Here is a 15,471-nt window from a genome sequence, read left to right as displayed (position 1 = left end):
GTGGGCTATAAATAAGTTTCAGAGCTGCAGCAAAAAAAAGAGTTGGGCTGCCTCACTTGTCACAGCCAACCATGTCCTGCCCCCACTCCTCACATTACTTCACCTCTCAGTATTAGATTAAACGCACACCTCTTAGCAATTTCTACACTCCAATTTGGCATTCATTAACCACCAATTAATTAAATTCTTTATCAGGTCTGACCATATTTAAAAAAAAAAAAAAAACATAAAAAAATGATTTGACCAATGTACATGTTGGGAAACTCTCTCACCCTGCTCTCGGCACCCCATCCGTTTTTCGTAGCCCAACCCTATCATCACTTTCAACACACAACTAACTAAACCCGATAGTAGCTCTGAGAAGATGATATACGTGTTGATAAACTGTCCCAAAAAACTCAGCAAGTCTCACACGAAATGCAGAACGTGACATAATTTATATATGTGTATATATGTATATATGTATATAATATATATATATTAATATATATAAATATATATATATATATATATATATATATATATATATATATATATATATATATATATATATATATATATATATATATATATATATATATATATATATATATATGCAATTTATAGATATGGCATGTGGGCACTGATATTAAATTTCTTTGGCAAATCCATCGGGCAGGTGCCACTCTGATGTATTCGAGTGGGAACAGTGACAGCAGACGTTAAAACCTAATTGTATATGTAAGGCAAGGGAATCTATTTGTTGGTATGTTCTTTAAGTTTTACAGTTGGATGGCAGCTGTCAAAGTTTACTCCGACCTGCATGTTTCTCACGATCCCATCTGGCACCGTTACAACAACTGAGCAATATGCGTACTGTATATGCGAGTGTTAATATACATAGAATGACTTGGTTAGCACAAAGTGAACTCATTTTGCGTGTTTGGGAATTTGACTGCCCGTGCTGCGCCATGCTGGCCATTCCAGCAGACAGACGGTGTTTTCTTTTGCATACTAGCACGCACTGGGAAATTATTATTATTAGATTATCTGGATCTGGATTTTGCAACCACTAGATGAAAGAAAAAATTGTAAATTCAACACAACCTTGTTCACATACACCTGACAATTTGGTTCCTAGTAAAAAAAAAAGTATACTTTTCACCATGATATCAAAACATGGTAAAATGAGTACCATGCCGTGCAGGGGGGTGTCACCCGAAACAAGGGTACTTTAAATCAGGAGCACCCGTCCATCTGTCCGTCCCTCCCTCCAGTGTGACTAAGCCAAATGTGGTGTGAGGGACGCCGACCCTGCTCTGCATCATACATACCACGCCCCATATGCGACTTTCCCTGCACATTGCTACAAAGTCTCTCACCTCCCTGACCCCATTCCCCTCAGCCCTATGATCAAGGACATTATGTTGCACAGAGTAAAAGTTTGTCTCGTCTTCTCATTTACTGCTTCTAGTAATCCATCCATCCATTTTCTGAACCGCTTAGTCCCCACGGGGGTCGCGGGCGTGCTGGAGCCTATCCCAGCCGTCATCGGGCAGTAGGCGGGGGACACCCTGGACTGGTTGCCAGCCAATCGCAGGGCACACAGAGACAGACAACCAATCGCACTCACACTCACACCTAGGGACAATTTGGAGTCTTCAATCGGCCTACTAAGCATGTTTTTGGAATGTGGGAGGAAACCGGAGTGCCCGGAGAAAACCCACGCAGGCCCGGGGAGAACATGCAAACTCCACACAGGGAGGGCCGGAGGTGGAATCGAACCCGCACCCTCCTAACTGTGAGGCGGACGTGCTACCCAGTGCGCCACCGAGCCGCCCCGCTTCTAGTAATGTAGAAAAAAATTTAGTAAGCTTCCCAACAACCAAATGCAAAAACCTATTTGAATGTATTTGATCAAATTTAATTCACTGTACACGCTAACAAACAATTAAACTTGTCACATATGTTGATAACAAGGAAAGTGCCCCCATTTGGCATTCTGTCATTTATGGTAAAATGTGGCACCATCTAGTGGCTTAGTGAAGAAGAAAAACAACTAGTTTTAAGACTGTGCCATAAGTTTAAAGTTTGATCTCTTCTGAGCTAAAATAAAAAAGGGTGATCGTTCTGATCTATTAAAGGGGAAGTCAAGCCACATCTTAATATGTTTTATGCACCGCCAGTAGCCTAAAGATGATATTCTGGTTAAAATCTTGTGGAATACAAATGAAGCAAAAAAATGGTCTGTTTAGAGATTGGCTTGCTGTATAGACTTTTTGTCAGGAATAAATACTTTTCTATGTTGCTGACAATGGACGTGCGCTTATAGTTATTTCTGAGCCCATCAACAAGCAGTCCGGAACTCCACAAATTGGTCAATTAGTCATTTAACTAGCGTGGAACACCTTCACAACCTCCCCATGTTTCATCAATTGGGTGCACTATTTTGTGTTTGTTTGCCATCTCGCCTCTTTTCTCAATGTTGACTTTGAATTTTATACTGTGTTTTGATCTAGTATTGGAGAATTTGTCTGTCTCCACCTACACGCGTCTTCAGTTGCTAGAAAAATGATCCTGGGTTATACTGGGAGGTGCTGGTAAGTAGACTGACAAAATAGTGTCAGTGTTAATCGGTGAAGGATGAAAACAACTTCCCCAAAATTACATTCAATGACATTTGAATGAAAACAATTTGTTTACTTATAGGATTAGAATACAATATTTTGACTTTCACAAATTTGGCTGCAATGTGCCTCAAACTCCACACGGGCTAACAGCAGCTCATACCGTAGCTGGCACCGAATGACCCCGGCCTCCTCTGAAAATACTTTCGTCACAATGAGTGTCGGTCAAGCCCCCCGTCCCGCACACAAGCTGACCACTTGTGCCTTTTCATCACATGGGCCCCCTTTGCCTGTCCGCTGGTTAATAACGGAGGCCGGCCGCGTCACTCGCATAGGCTGCAGAGCACTCGCGGTGATGTTAAGCCGGTGTACATGTCTTATCACATGAGGGGCCGAGCGAGTCATGCATCTGTCTCAGCTTGGGAGTAGAGGTCGACTCTGGGCAGAAACGCAGTGTGTCGCTTCATGTCACAGCTTTAATTTGGAGCCTTGCTGCACCTCTTAAAGGTTCGTCTGCTTCTTCCATAAACTTGTAGCTCCAAGTGTGGTGGATTGAATGAAGTGTTGCATGCTGAACTATGACGGATAACACCGGCAAGGCGGGACATGCGGCTGGCTGTGAAGCTTTATCGTGTGTGTGGATATGGGAGGGTGTGTGAAGCATGTTTCCTCAGGCTCACCGGAGGACTTTTCTGGGTTTGGACGGAGATTCTAACACTAATTTGTTATTTCCTCCGGTGAGGATGCGTCGACTGATCCATGTTGGAATTTTGTTATGATTGTGCAGCTGTCTGTTTTGGTCCTGGAAGGGATTGCCAGGAAACAGATGTTAATTTTTTTTCAAAAATTAATACTATTGGCCAATCCCTACTTGTGTGTTTTATTTTTGCAAATGATTGACCTTTGATGATGCAATTTTAATGGTTTGGTCTTTTGGGCTCCTGAAGAATATCTTTGGTGGTATAAGGATTCTGCCCGAATTATGGCAAGCAAGATTGATTTTGTGATTAGTTGGTTGACATGGCTGGGCATCACAATGGGCGTAAAATACTTTGATCAAGCAATAATCCTCATGAATTCTTTCAATAAATTTTCAATGAGTTGTTTTTGCTTAGATGTTTTTATCAGGAGACCATTACCTGAGACCAGGCTACATGTTTTTTTATTAATTTCGCCAAAGGAAAAGACTCAATGAAAAAATGTGACGTAAAATCACAAGTTTAGTTTTTAAGTTATCGTGAACATTCAGTGACAAGTGTTTGGTTTATTAGCGTTATAATATTCCATATGGTGTAATTATGATTGATATCAATTACTTCACTGTGAATTTATCAGAATTTTAGTTAAACATTGTGAAGGTCAAAGTGCTCTTGTCATATATTTTGTTGTGTGTTCCATGACAATGGCGAACCTCCAATTTATTTGTACAGAGCATGTTTTACCAGAAATCATGAAATAGAAAGACATAAAATAGAAATCATGTCAAATGAAAAATGTATTAGTTATAAAGCAAAGTCACATTTGAAAATTTTTTGCTGTCGAACAAGAAATAATAAAAAAAAAAAACTAAGCATTTATAAGTTTCATACTAGTGTAGAGAGACGTTAACGGTAGCAAAGGTTGATGTTACTGGGCAAATGCACAGAAGGAGGAATAGGTAAGTCTCATTACATTAACACTTAAAGTAAGTGACTTTTTCCTCATGCCATTCTTATTTCATTGTATACATTGACCTTTTCTTTATCCAAATTATGCTCAGCAGCCAAGACATAGACTCGTGTGCTCAAGTTGTATTTGAGCTTTTCTGGTCATTACACTTTTCCATTTAGACAGCCCAGGTACCCACACGTATGTAGTGATATCATGGAAAAGCCAAAGAAAAAGCTTTACAAACTCGCATATCAATTAAATTCTCCCATGACGTTTCAGGTGGCTTAAAGCTTTCAGCATATCAATATGGAAATACTTTGTATGCAATCAGTATAGTGAGCATTCTTTCAAAATGGATGTGGAATTTCTAAAATTTAGCATCAATAAATTCTTGTAAAATGACATTTTCAGTGTTCCAGCTGACTGGTCTATTAAGGACACGCTGCTGTGATGGAAGGGGGCAACTCTTGTATTTATAGCTTCAGAGTCATAGGCTGGGATGGTGTAAGGGTATCACGCTCCATCAACATGCATGTTAACTTACGAGTGTTTACGGTCCACTACGTGACTAGTTATTGCCTATTGTTCAAAATAAAATCACTTGTCATAATTCCACTCTATGTATTTACAATAGATATGATATTTCACATCTCAAAAACACCTTCAGGTAGTTTATACTGAATGATGTCACTTTGTTTGCAGTGTATGCTAGAGAATGACCATTTGATGGCAGGGATGGTGGTAGATATTTTTTTCTAAGGCTATTAGTCTAAAACCTCTATAGTATGATGGGGCAACAGTGGGTTCAAGGTTACTGTTGTCCACAACTTAACAGATGATGTGATGGATAGTTCAGACGACTAATTTTAGATAGTATCGGAGAGCATTTGTTTGAAAACGAAATGACAAAGCGGTCAAAGTGGGTCATGATAATTGTAGACAACTTGTTCCTAAGCACTTCACTTCACTTACAGTACTTCTACGCCGCATAAAGGAAGCTCGGAATGAACGACATCAGTTCAAGTTTAATGCCCTTTTTATTTATGGTAGAATTTTGAAGTATCATCATAATAAGTTATATGTTGTCCCTGCCATTAAATGATTTTTTTATAGTTGTTTAATACATTAAAGTGGCTGGTGCATAAGCAGAATCCAATAAAAACCTGTAGCATTCTGAGAATGTAGCTTGGTTTTGATTGACAGATTTTTTTGTAATATATATAGCTCGCAGTGGTTAAGAACTGTTGTCACGACATACTGAAAGAAGTTTCCTATTTGTCAATTTAACCATAATGGTAATCAATACTGTCGAATCTGAGGATTATTATTTTTATTCGGGCAGAATTTTTGTATTTATACTGTGGAGGTATACCTAATGTTATTGTGGTCAATACGTGTATGGAACAGATTACTAGAAAATGTTTGCTGTTTCTCTGTAGAATAAGTCTAATTGTCTTCCCTCTGCCATCAGTGCAGTGCCAGTGGACAGTGCGGACAAGAAGGGCCCTAAGGTGGGAAGCCAGCTGTCTGGCAGTTTGCAATTTGGGGCCCAGCAGCAGAACCAGCAACTCCTCCTGACCCCAGCCAGCCTCCAGCTTGCTCAGCTCCAGGCCCAGCTTACCCTCCAACGCCTCAAGCTGGCTCACGGAGGCAATACAGCCACCGCGGCCACTGTTCTCAATCAGGTTCTTTCCAATGTTGCCATGGCACAGCCCCTCTTCAATCAAATGCGGAATCCCCAAGTTGGCTTCCCAACAGGGGTGCTTGGTTATCCGACTTCAAATCCAGCCTTGGGGGTTGGAGGATTCAACCAGAATCTAGGGAATGTGAGACTGAACCATCATGGTGGGGGACCCATCGTAGGCCAACATGGTGTGGAGTTTGGTATAAAATCCGGGCCCACGTATCCCTCTGACATCGACAGGCGTCTTCAATACAACGTGGGAGCGACGTCGACGGCATCAGCCCCTGCTACCGATGGACATTATTCCGTGGTCAACACTCAAGCAAAACTCAACAATGTTGGGTTCAAACAAGACTTCTATGGACAGGATATCTCCAGCCAACAAGCTGGATTCAACATTGCTGATCAGAACATGAATCTGTACAACCGCACTGGACAGACAGAGCAATGGGACGGGTCAACAAACGCTAAGAACACCGTGAATGCGCCGTTGGTCTCTGATGCCACCAATATTTGGACAGCAGCTGGGCAGGCAGTGCGATCCAGAAATCAACTGTATAACCCAGAGGAGCCCACTTCTGACCACAAATTCAAGGGCAATAGCGAGGGCTCGTCTTTTGTCCCTGACGGCTTGCAGGTCTTTGGGAGTTACCAACCGCTACATGGAAGCGAGGAAACTTTGTGTACGGGTACTAGGACACTTCAGCCGTACCAAGTTAACGACTACCATGCTGTCACACCCACTCAACTGCCACATCAGTGCAGCATCTGTGACAAGAAAGTCTACAACCTCAAGGTGAGTTAGTTGTTTGGTGAAAAGAAAGAAAAACACAATTCGATTATATATTATTATTATTATTATTAATCAGATTGAAGTCATGCTTAGTTTCAATTCTTAATCAAATCAAGTTTTGAGCAAATCCCAAGTTACTGTGGCAAAAATCAAGCAAATTTACTTGCTCAGTCACAACATAGAAAGTATTTGAACATTAGCCAGTCCGCACACAGTATCTGCACATATGTACTTTATTACGAGACTGTACAGTTTATTACTGCATTTATTCTCAATTAAACACATACCAGACATGAAGCTTAGCTCATGTAGCCCGTGGTTTTTATAGTAACTGATTAGATGTCATTGTCTCTTAGGTTTAACCTAGCATGTTATGTCCCCTTTTTCCAATTTTATCAAAACCAAAGCTTTTTTCAAATGTAATCATCTCTGATGCTCCCTCAGTGATACTTGCTTCACATGCTGGCCTCTGCACTCCACTTACTGAGCGTTTCCAGCTTTGCGCACAGTACACATAATAACCAATTTCAAAAACAATTTTTGTCAAAAAGATTTGTCAAGTCATGGACTTCAACAAGTCAAGTCCAGTTTCAAGTCCTTCATAAATTCGAGACAAGAAATTGACAAGTTCTAAAATTGGTACAATCACAAATCAATTCCACACAAGTGATTAAGTTAATCGTTTTTTTACACAGATAAACGTGCAAATGGGCTCATCACCTACAGCTCTGAATTAGTACACAAGAGGGAAAGCTTCGATGAGGTGTTCATGCATGTCAACTTGGGTGTGTATTTTCAGGACTGGGAGCAACATGTAAAGGGAAAACTACATCTGCAGAACCGAACGCTGTACAATAACGAAGGGTGAGTGTTCAAATCAGCGCAAATTTTTAAAGCAGTCCCGTAATAACATACAGCATACTGTTGCCACCAAGCAGAGCCACTTACTCTGGGTTCCCTTGTTAATGATTGCCCAAAATTTACTTCAGTGAATTTTCATTCATTCTAGAACAGATTTTTTCTTTGCAAATATACGCATGTATTATTTGCTACTGCATTCAGCTGTCTTGGTGTTTCCATAAAAGTGTACACTGTCATAAGATATGAGGGCAGTAGGCAGCTAAAACGAGCCGTGTGCTTGATTGTTCCAGCTCGGCAGTGGTATCAGCCGGAGCTGCTCACTACACGCTCGGTCGGCCCGCTGATGGTGCTCTCGGTGGAGGAGACTCAATGAGCTCCACTGCTGCAGGTCAAGGTAAGATATTCCTGAACATGGTCTACACAAGTGAGTCTGTCGGTGTGCAGTTTTTCAAATGGTGACAATATGTAAATGAGAGTGGCTGATGGAGCTGAGAGAGTGAGGTAACACACTATAATTAGATAGGTGTCTAGATTTAAAAATATGGTCCAATCTTCTCCCGTTACATGCTTTATGTATGATAGTGTGTGAATATTGAGTGTGGCAAGAATAACATAAAAGCAACTTTGTGGTATAATTTGATGATCAATTGCTTGTCGATTAATACATTTTTTTTTTTTTACACCTCTTCATACAACCATCTTCAATGGTTTCATATCACTTCTGTAACACTTGCCCACTCTACAAATTGGAAATTGTTTCCACAGATGTTTCCTCAGGAGTCAACACCTCATACTTGCCAGTTGCAGCTATGACGAATTACCCTTTGACCAGCACGGGATTTACGTCACACCAGCAAGAGTCAAAGGTCTGACATATGTGTGGCATTTTTTTTCCCATTCAAGTATTGTACCCCTACAAATAAAAAAATAGGCTACTGAAGGTTACAACAAAACAGCAGCTGTCATTTTATTTACAACTAGACACGTTCATAGGCACACATAACCAGGTTTCAGTTCTATCACTATAAATGTACAGTATATTTTGTCTCTTTATAGATTAAAAAAAAATGCAGGAAAAATCTAAATAACCTATCAGAATAGAGGACTTGAAAAATCTGAGATAAATGCAGGGGGCTGTACGTACAAGTCCATTTTCATACTGGCATATATTTCTTTGTATTAAAGTTTCATGTTGTCCCCCTTCACCGAGGATGGTATCTTCAAGAAACTAGAAACACAAAAACAATAAACACAGGATTATAGTTGTTTGTACTGTTATTAGCACTGCAGTACAGGCCAAACAACCTCCAGGCAGCTGTGTCAAGCTACACATAGAGTAGAACCCAGTAAAGTGATCCAGGGGATCAGTAAGGGAAGGCTTGTGGAACGTTGGCAGGAACTGTTAAAGTAAGCGGACCTACTCCCCTCGACCATCAAACATGAATACTGCTTTGTACAGGCAAATAGACATGTCCTCTGAGTCCTGTCAATCAGTACCATGTCGAATAGTTGTATACCTTTATTTGGCCAGAGTTGAATATATTTATATATTCAACAATGGTGCATGTGCCTGAGCAAATTCAGAACTCAGTCAAGTTTATTTATATAGCCCTAAATAAAAAAATGGCTCACTCTGTATTAACTTTAATGACAGTCCACAGAGTAAAAATAAGTTAATGCTGAATTATAGATGTGTGTCTGTTTAAATGTCTGTGTACTTTATGTAACTTCTTGTATGTATGTATTCTTCATATTTTGGGCCATCTTAATTTGTGTATTTTTATCCAAAGGGCTTTCATCACAGTTTTAAGCCACTGACATGTACTGCGAGTTTGTAGTCTCAGTTTACTGTTCATCGCCTTAGTCACCCTCAGCAGGGATCTCATTGCAGCCTGAATTTACACAAGCGCACAATATTTGCAGGTCAAACGCCAGCAAAGTGCAGAGCGCAACGCCCAAGACTCTTCTTCTCTCAAACATTTAGAGAACATTAACAGTCTATAATGGGATCTGTTTATTGAGCCCAGTGTATATTGACCTTTATGTGCTCTGATGTTGGCACTGGTACTGGCCGAGACTTATTCACAGAATTAGCGCTCATGTACTTTTCAAACTGCCAAAATCATCTTGCTGGCCAGAAACCGTTAAGTTGTCACCATGATGCAGACTGCCCACAGTTTGCGGCCCAAAAATGTAAACTTTAAATTAAAGTGCGTGTTTGTGTGCGTGTGTGTGTGTGTATATGTATATGTATATGTATATGTATATGTATACATACTGTATATTGTATCTTCATAAGAAATTTTTGAATACATGATTTATATATGCTTTATATTTTATTAAATGGAAATTCAAGACATGGGACCATGATAAGCACTGTAATTAAAATGGTGCCAAATATACAACACCTCAAACCAGGTCGATATTACATCTGCTGCTATGTTTATGGAAATATGAGCTGTGTTTCAGTATGAAAAGAAATGTTGAAAATGCAATTAAACGGAGGTCAGTATACTTTGCAATATGAAAAGTTTGACATATATCATGACAGTGAGATGACAAGTGGATACGTTTGAATGTGCTAAACTTTAATTATACTGCTACGGTTCTGCAGTTGCTAATAATAGACAGGGCTGAATCAAAGACATTTTGATGGGCAGAATAGTTTCCTGCTAGAATCGCTGCCGGAGTGTTGGATTCTACTGACAAATCATATGTATAAAAGATTTTATAATACAACTGTAATTATTATGATTCATTTTCTGCTGTGATTGACAAGGACTATTTACATGGTTGTGTGTCTAAGGGCAGTTTGGAACACCTGCTTAGATTACCAATTATGGTAACTTCACACTCTCTGGAGGCCCTTGGGGAAATTCTATTACACTCTTAGAAGAAATGTCAGAGTCAGGCCCCCGGGCAGTTGGGGTTTCATGACCTTGCTCAAAGGCAACATGTCCCATATGCCAAGTTAAAGACAAAGCCACTGCTACCAATCTTTTCATTTTCTCAGTTTTTGATGTTTTTCTTCTCATATTTACAGACGTTTCCCCCAAGAAAGGCCACCACGGGACGTGTTGTTCACATCTGCAACCTCCCTGAAGGCAGTTGTACTGAAAATGATGTCATCAATCTGGGACTGCCTTTTGGCAAAGTTACCAATTACATCCTGATGCGCTCAACTCATCAGGTATAACAGAATATTTTTTTGTCAAGAATTTTTTTTTTAAATGATTGATATAGGTTAAGTAATTGCACATGCTACTCCAGATTGCATACGTAGTAGATTCCGCAATTTATACTATATAAACTTTGAGTGTGACAATCTCATCCTAGCGAGTCAATTTCTACTTCTGCAATGTTAAATATTGATTTTATCAGAATGAAGGGAATGAGCCAGGAGTCGACTCGTTCCATCCCACAATGGTTTACAACAGCTGGAACCTATCCCAGCTCTCTTTGGGTGAGAGGCAGGGCACCTGAACTGGTTGCAGGGCACAAATAGACAAAGAACCATTTACGTGTACCGAAAATTTAGAGTCTACAGTGAACCCACCATGCATGTTTTTAGAATGTGGGAGGAAACCAGAGTGCATTTGAATATGAAAAATATTACATGTTATTAGTTTTTATTCTCTCTTCAATCAGGCGTTTCTGGAGATGGCCTACATTGAGGCAGCTCAAGCCATGGTTCAGTACTACCAACTGACTCCAGCTATGATAAACAATCAGAAACTTCTGATTCGAATGTCTAAAAGGTACCAGGAGCTACAACTAAAGGTAAGACTCAAGTTTAATGTGTATGAATTGTGTTCAAAGGTAAAAAAAAAAAAAAGGATACAATTAAATTTAATAGTTGCCATTGTATTATATTTTTATAGAAACCGGGTAAAGATGTTCAGGCAATCATCCAAGATATTGCTTCTCATTGGGAAAGAGATGAAATGCAAAAACTTGAGCGGTAAGGAAATGTTTCAATTTTCTGCATCATGAAAAACTTCACAGTTTGAAATACAATTTGATTCCACACAGTAAAGGTTTGCTAGCCTTTTGGCTAAAAGTACCCTTGTAGATGACAGTGGCAAATTTAGTATATCATGTAAAAAAAAAAAAAGACAAATTAAATTAAAATATATATGGTGGTTGGTTGATTCATTTAACTTACCTTTCTCCAGCTACATGCCAGACAGAGCTCGCTCCCGCAGCCCCGTCAGAAACTCCCTCAGCCCTCAATCACACAGTCCCAGTTTTACATCATGTAGCTCAGCCCACAGCCCCCAGGCGGCCCCCTGCAGGGGTCCAGAGCGAGGCACCAATGGCCTGGGTCCACACCAAGGATCTTGGGATTGGTCTTCACACTATAGACGAGCTGAGGACGACATGGAGAGGGATGAACCCTCCAGACGGAACGGATGCAGCATTGACAGCGACCGCCCCAACGAACGACCATCGGACCGCCGGAAAGTCTATGGGAAACCCTCGGATTATGTCGTCTCCAGGTCTGCAGACGATCGAGGATTTGATAAAGGGATGACCGGAAACAGAGACTTCCCTAGAGGCAGTCCTCAAGGCAAGTCCTTCAACTCCTACCGGAGCATGGAGGAAAACTTCTACATGAAGTCGGATAAGGTGACCAGATCTTCATACCAAAGACACGATAGCAAGTCAAGGAGGAGGAATGGCAGTGACCACAGCAGGCATTCGAGGCATCTGGAGAGCGAGGTGATTGATGAGCCACCTCGTAGAACTCCAGAAGATAAGAAGCTGCGTTCACCCAGCAGGGGGAGGAGTAGGAAGCCAAACAAGAGGTGCACCCCTACTGAGAAACATGACAGCCCCACAACAAATACTGTGAGTAACAAATACATTTAGATTACAGTGAACCACAGTTTATATTTGGGAATAAGTTCCAGACCCCCAATATCTAAAATCCCTGGCATAGAGAGACCACATTAAAATAATTAAATAAATAGATAAATAAATTCACTTTTACCCCACACTTAAAACACATAAACTGTCAAAGTATGCCAGCCTTTGTTCTCACTCTTCGGTCTCTAGTCGAAATACCAAAGCTTGCTGTTTGTCAGTCCTTGTTGAAACTCAGGTAAAATTGACACTGACAACAAAAGAGGATTGAATATCATATCTTTAAACATCAAATTCTTCAACTACACTATAATGTATTTACCTGCCGGCTCACTTGATTGGAAAAAGCATTTGTGGCTAAAGCAAAACGGTGGCAGGGTTTTTATTATCTGTACCTGGATTTGCCATCTCTGCTGGAGTTGAGGCTGGTTGCCAATTTAGACAGCTGTCAATTTAATATAATATTCTGAGAGAACACCAATGGCGGCTGAATGGCTCAGTGGGTGGTCTGTTGACTTTAGACACAGGGATTAAGGTGTAAATCCTGGTCAGGGTGAATGGTTCACCCATGGAAAATGGGTGGGTTGTGTCAAGAAGGGCATCTGGTGTGAAAGTTGTGCCAAATATATCATGCAAGTGACTTGCTGGGGTGACCACTGACAGGGCAAAGTTGACGGTGTTTTTCTTAAAAGATGTTGGTGATAACATTTGAATTATTTTTAACCACTGCTATACTGATAACCTGGTAACCAATATCTTGGAAGCTTGAAGTCATCAGTATGGATACTTTTTTAGTTGTTGGATCAAAATCTTGACATGCTGGTATGGCACACAGGTCTAAATCAGAACAACAATTACTCAAAAATCTGCAACACAGTAAAACAGGGGCATGAGTAAGAGGGGAACACTGTGCAGCTGAACGTACTTTTTATGCTAATTCACTTTCCTTTGTAGGATGGCCAATCAAAAGAACACGTGTCACCTCAGCGCAGCGACAAGTCAAAAGATGTTGCTGAATGTTTTAATCACAAGGACATTGTAAGTAACAAGAAGACAAAAAAGGAAGCAACATCTGCAAACATGCTCAGCTGTGTATTCTTTTTTTTTTCTTGCAAGGAGAAGAACTTGGGAAATGAAGAAAACACTGATGACGACTGCTGCTATCCCAAGAACATGGAGGAATTTCTTACAGTTGATGAAGTGGGAGAAGATGACGATTTCATTATTGAGCCAGACCTTCCTGAGCTGGAAGAAGATGTGACCTGTCCTGAAGAGTCCGCAGAGGAACAAGCGCAAACAACAAAGGGGACTTCACTGTCACCTTCACTCCCTTTGGAGGATGAGGAGCAGGAGATTAACAAATCCATCCAGGAACAGACATGTGAGGATGCTGAAGTCCTAGAAACATCTACAACTGAGAAAGAAGTTCCAAATGAGACAAGTTTGGAAGAACCTATAAAGAGTCCTGTTACTTCTGAGCCACCGATTGTGAACCTAATTGAACTTCCCAATGAGGAGTTTAAGGCAGCACTGGAGGAGACGAGTACAGAAGACAAAGTTTCTGACAGTGGGCCCTTAGAGGAAAAGCCGATAAAAAATCACATTCAAATATCAGATGACTGCAAGGTCCAGGATGTGGTCCAGGTCACTGAGGCCAGTTCCAATGTCACTCAACACAATGACAGCATTCTTAAAAAAGGTACTTTACACCGGATACAATATGATATGATATTATATGATGTTGATATAGATGTTTTTTACTCATTGCCAAAAAAATACATACAAAATTTCACCAATCATAAATTACATAGGTTAGGTTCATCAACAGGTGTTTTAATTCTGAAATTGCATAACTATGAATTACAACACATGGTAAAATCCAAAGTGTGCAAGTTTTTTATAGGCCAAACTTAAGAAAAATGAAAATATCACAAAAAAACGATGTACAAGAAAAAAAGTAAAGATATTCCTAAATCGGGCACACAACACCATCTCTGATTACCAGTATAATTTGCTGTTGACCATTGAGACCAACTTATCATAAAAATGTAAAATGATCACAAATAAATACATGTTAATTCTTTTTTTAAATTGTATCCACCTATTACCTTCTATTATTTTCAAATAATCTTTTTGCAGATATTGAAGCGCCCTCATCATCTAATGAACAGGAAAAGGTTGTCATTGAACACATCATCCCTTTAGGTAAGCAAGATCATTTTTTTACTACACTTCTGTTGCAGTGAGATGGGAATGCAACAAATCATTTTAGTTCCCCAGTTATACCCAAAATAGAAAATGGTCATTTATAACTTTTTATAGCTTATCATTCTAACAGCCTAAGGATCTCAGATATTAGTGTCTGCTGTCTTAGTGTGAACGTTAAAGCGTTATCATGTACACTGCTAATAACGGCACTGACAACCTGTTGCATTAGCACTCTAATTGACGGGAATTGGCTGGCCACTTGCTGACCTATTTCCGTGATCTGCTTGTGAACTGCACCCCAGAGAGATGAGTATTTATATTATTATTAGCACTGGAATGGCACGGCCCAGCACATGCTGCATAGGGACTTACATAAGCCGCCTCTGCTGCGTGGCAACAATAGATCACAGACACGAGAGCTGTCTGCCATGAGTAATGGGGTTATTTTGGTTGGATGATGCCTCGACAATTTGTGTTTGTATCCAGTACAACCTCGGCACAACTCGAATGAAATTTTGTTTGTTTTGTTTTTACCAAACCCAAGGCAATGAAGGATGTCACTGTGTAGGTTTGTTGTTTATCTGCAATAAGTGACTTCAATTTTCTAATCATTCTCACACGCACTAAAAAAAAAAAAAAAAAAAAAAACAGGGTAGCCTTTTCAATGTCTGTCCATTAGTGTTAATGTCAGTTGAATCGGTTGCTTGTCTGGATGTGCTCGGCGATTGGCTGACAACCAGTCTGGGATGCACCCCGCCTTTTGCCCAAAGTTGGCTCCAAGTTAGCATGTCCAACCTTCAAAT

General features: G+C 40.2%; 1 protein-coding gene across 3 annotated transcripts in view; it reads left to right on the top strand.

The window, feature by feature from the left end:
• The window catches only part of rbm20 (RNA binding motif protein 20), a 29,701-nt gene that overhangs the window by 12,112 nt on the left and 2,118 nt on the right, over window positions 1–15,471 (top strand). The window contains exons 1-12 of one of the 3 annotated variants that reach the window (XM_049719719.2): window positions 2,895–3,113; window positions 5,728–6,736; window positions 7,533–7,597; window positions 7,885–7,988; window positions 8,360–8,460; window positions 10,638–10,784; window positions 11,243–11,374; window positions 11,476–11,555; window positions 11,770–12,445; window positions 13,415–13,498; window positions 13,577–14,159; window positions 14,600–14,665. In XM_049719719.2, coding sequence (XP_049575676.1) covers window positions 5,960–6,736; window positions 7,533–7,597; window positions 7,885–7,988; window positions 8,360–8,460; window positions 10,638–10,784; window positions 11,243–11,374; window positions 11,476–11,555; window positions 11,770–12,445; window positions 13,415–13,498; window positions 13,577–14,159; window positions 14,600–14,665 — 2,815 coding nt within the window. In that variant the 5' untranslated portion in view covers window positions 2,895–3,113; window positions 5,728–5,959. Of the gene's footprint in view, window positions 1–2,894; window positions 3,114–3,197; window positions 3,344–5,727; window positions 6,737–7,532; window positions 7,598–7,884; window positions 7,989–8,359; window positions 8,461–10,637; window positions 10,785–11,242; window positions 11,375–11,475; window positions 11,556–11,769; window positions 12,446–13,414; window positions 13,499–13,576; window positions 14,160–14,599; window positions 14,666–15,471 lie in introns of those variants that run through there. The other 2 variants (XM_049719717.1, XM_049719718.1) reach the window with 2 other exon arrangements.

Source organism: Syngnathus scovelli, chromosome 5 (assembly GCF_024217435.2).
Source record: "Syngnathus scovelli strain Florida chromosome 5, RoL_Ssco_1.2, whole genome shotgun sequence".
In the NCBI taxonomy this organism is placed as follows: domain Eukaryota; kingdom Metazoa; phylum Chordata; class Actinopteri; order Syngnathiformes; family Syngnathidae; genus Syngnathus; species Syngnathus scovelli.
The sequence above is the reverse complement of the archived record's forward strand: the minus strand, read 5'-3'. Positions and strand labels throughout refer to the sequence as shown.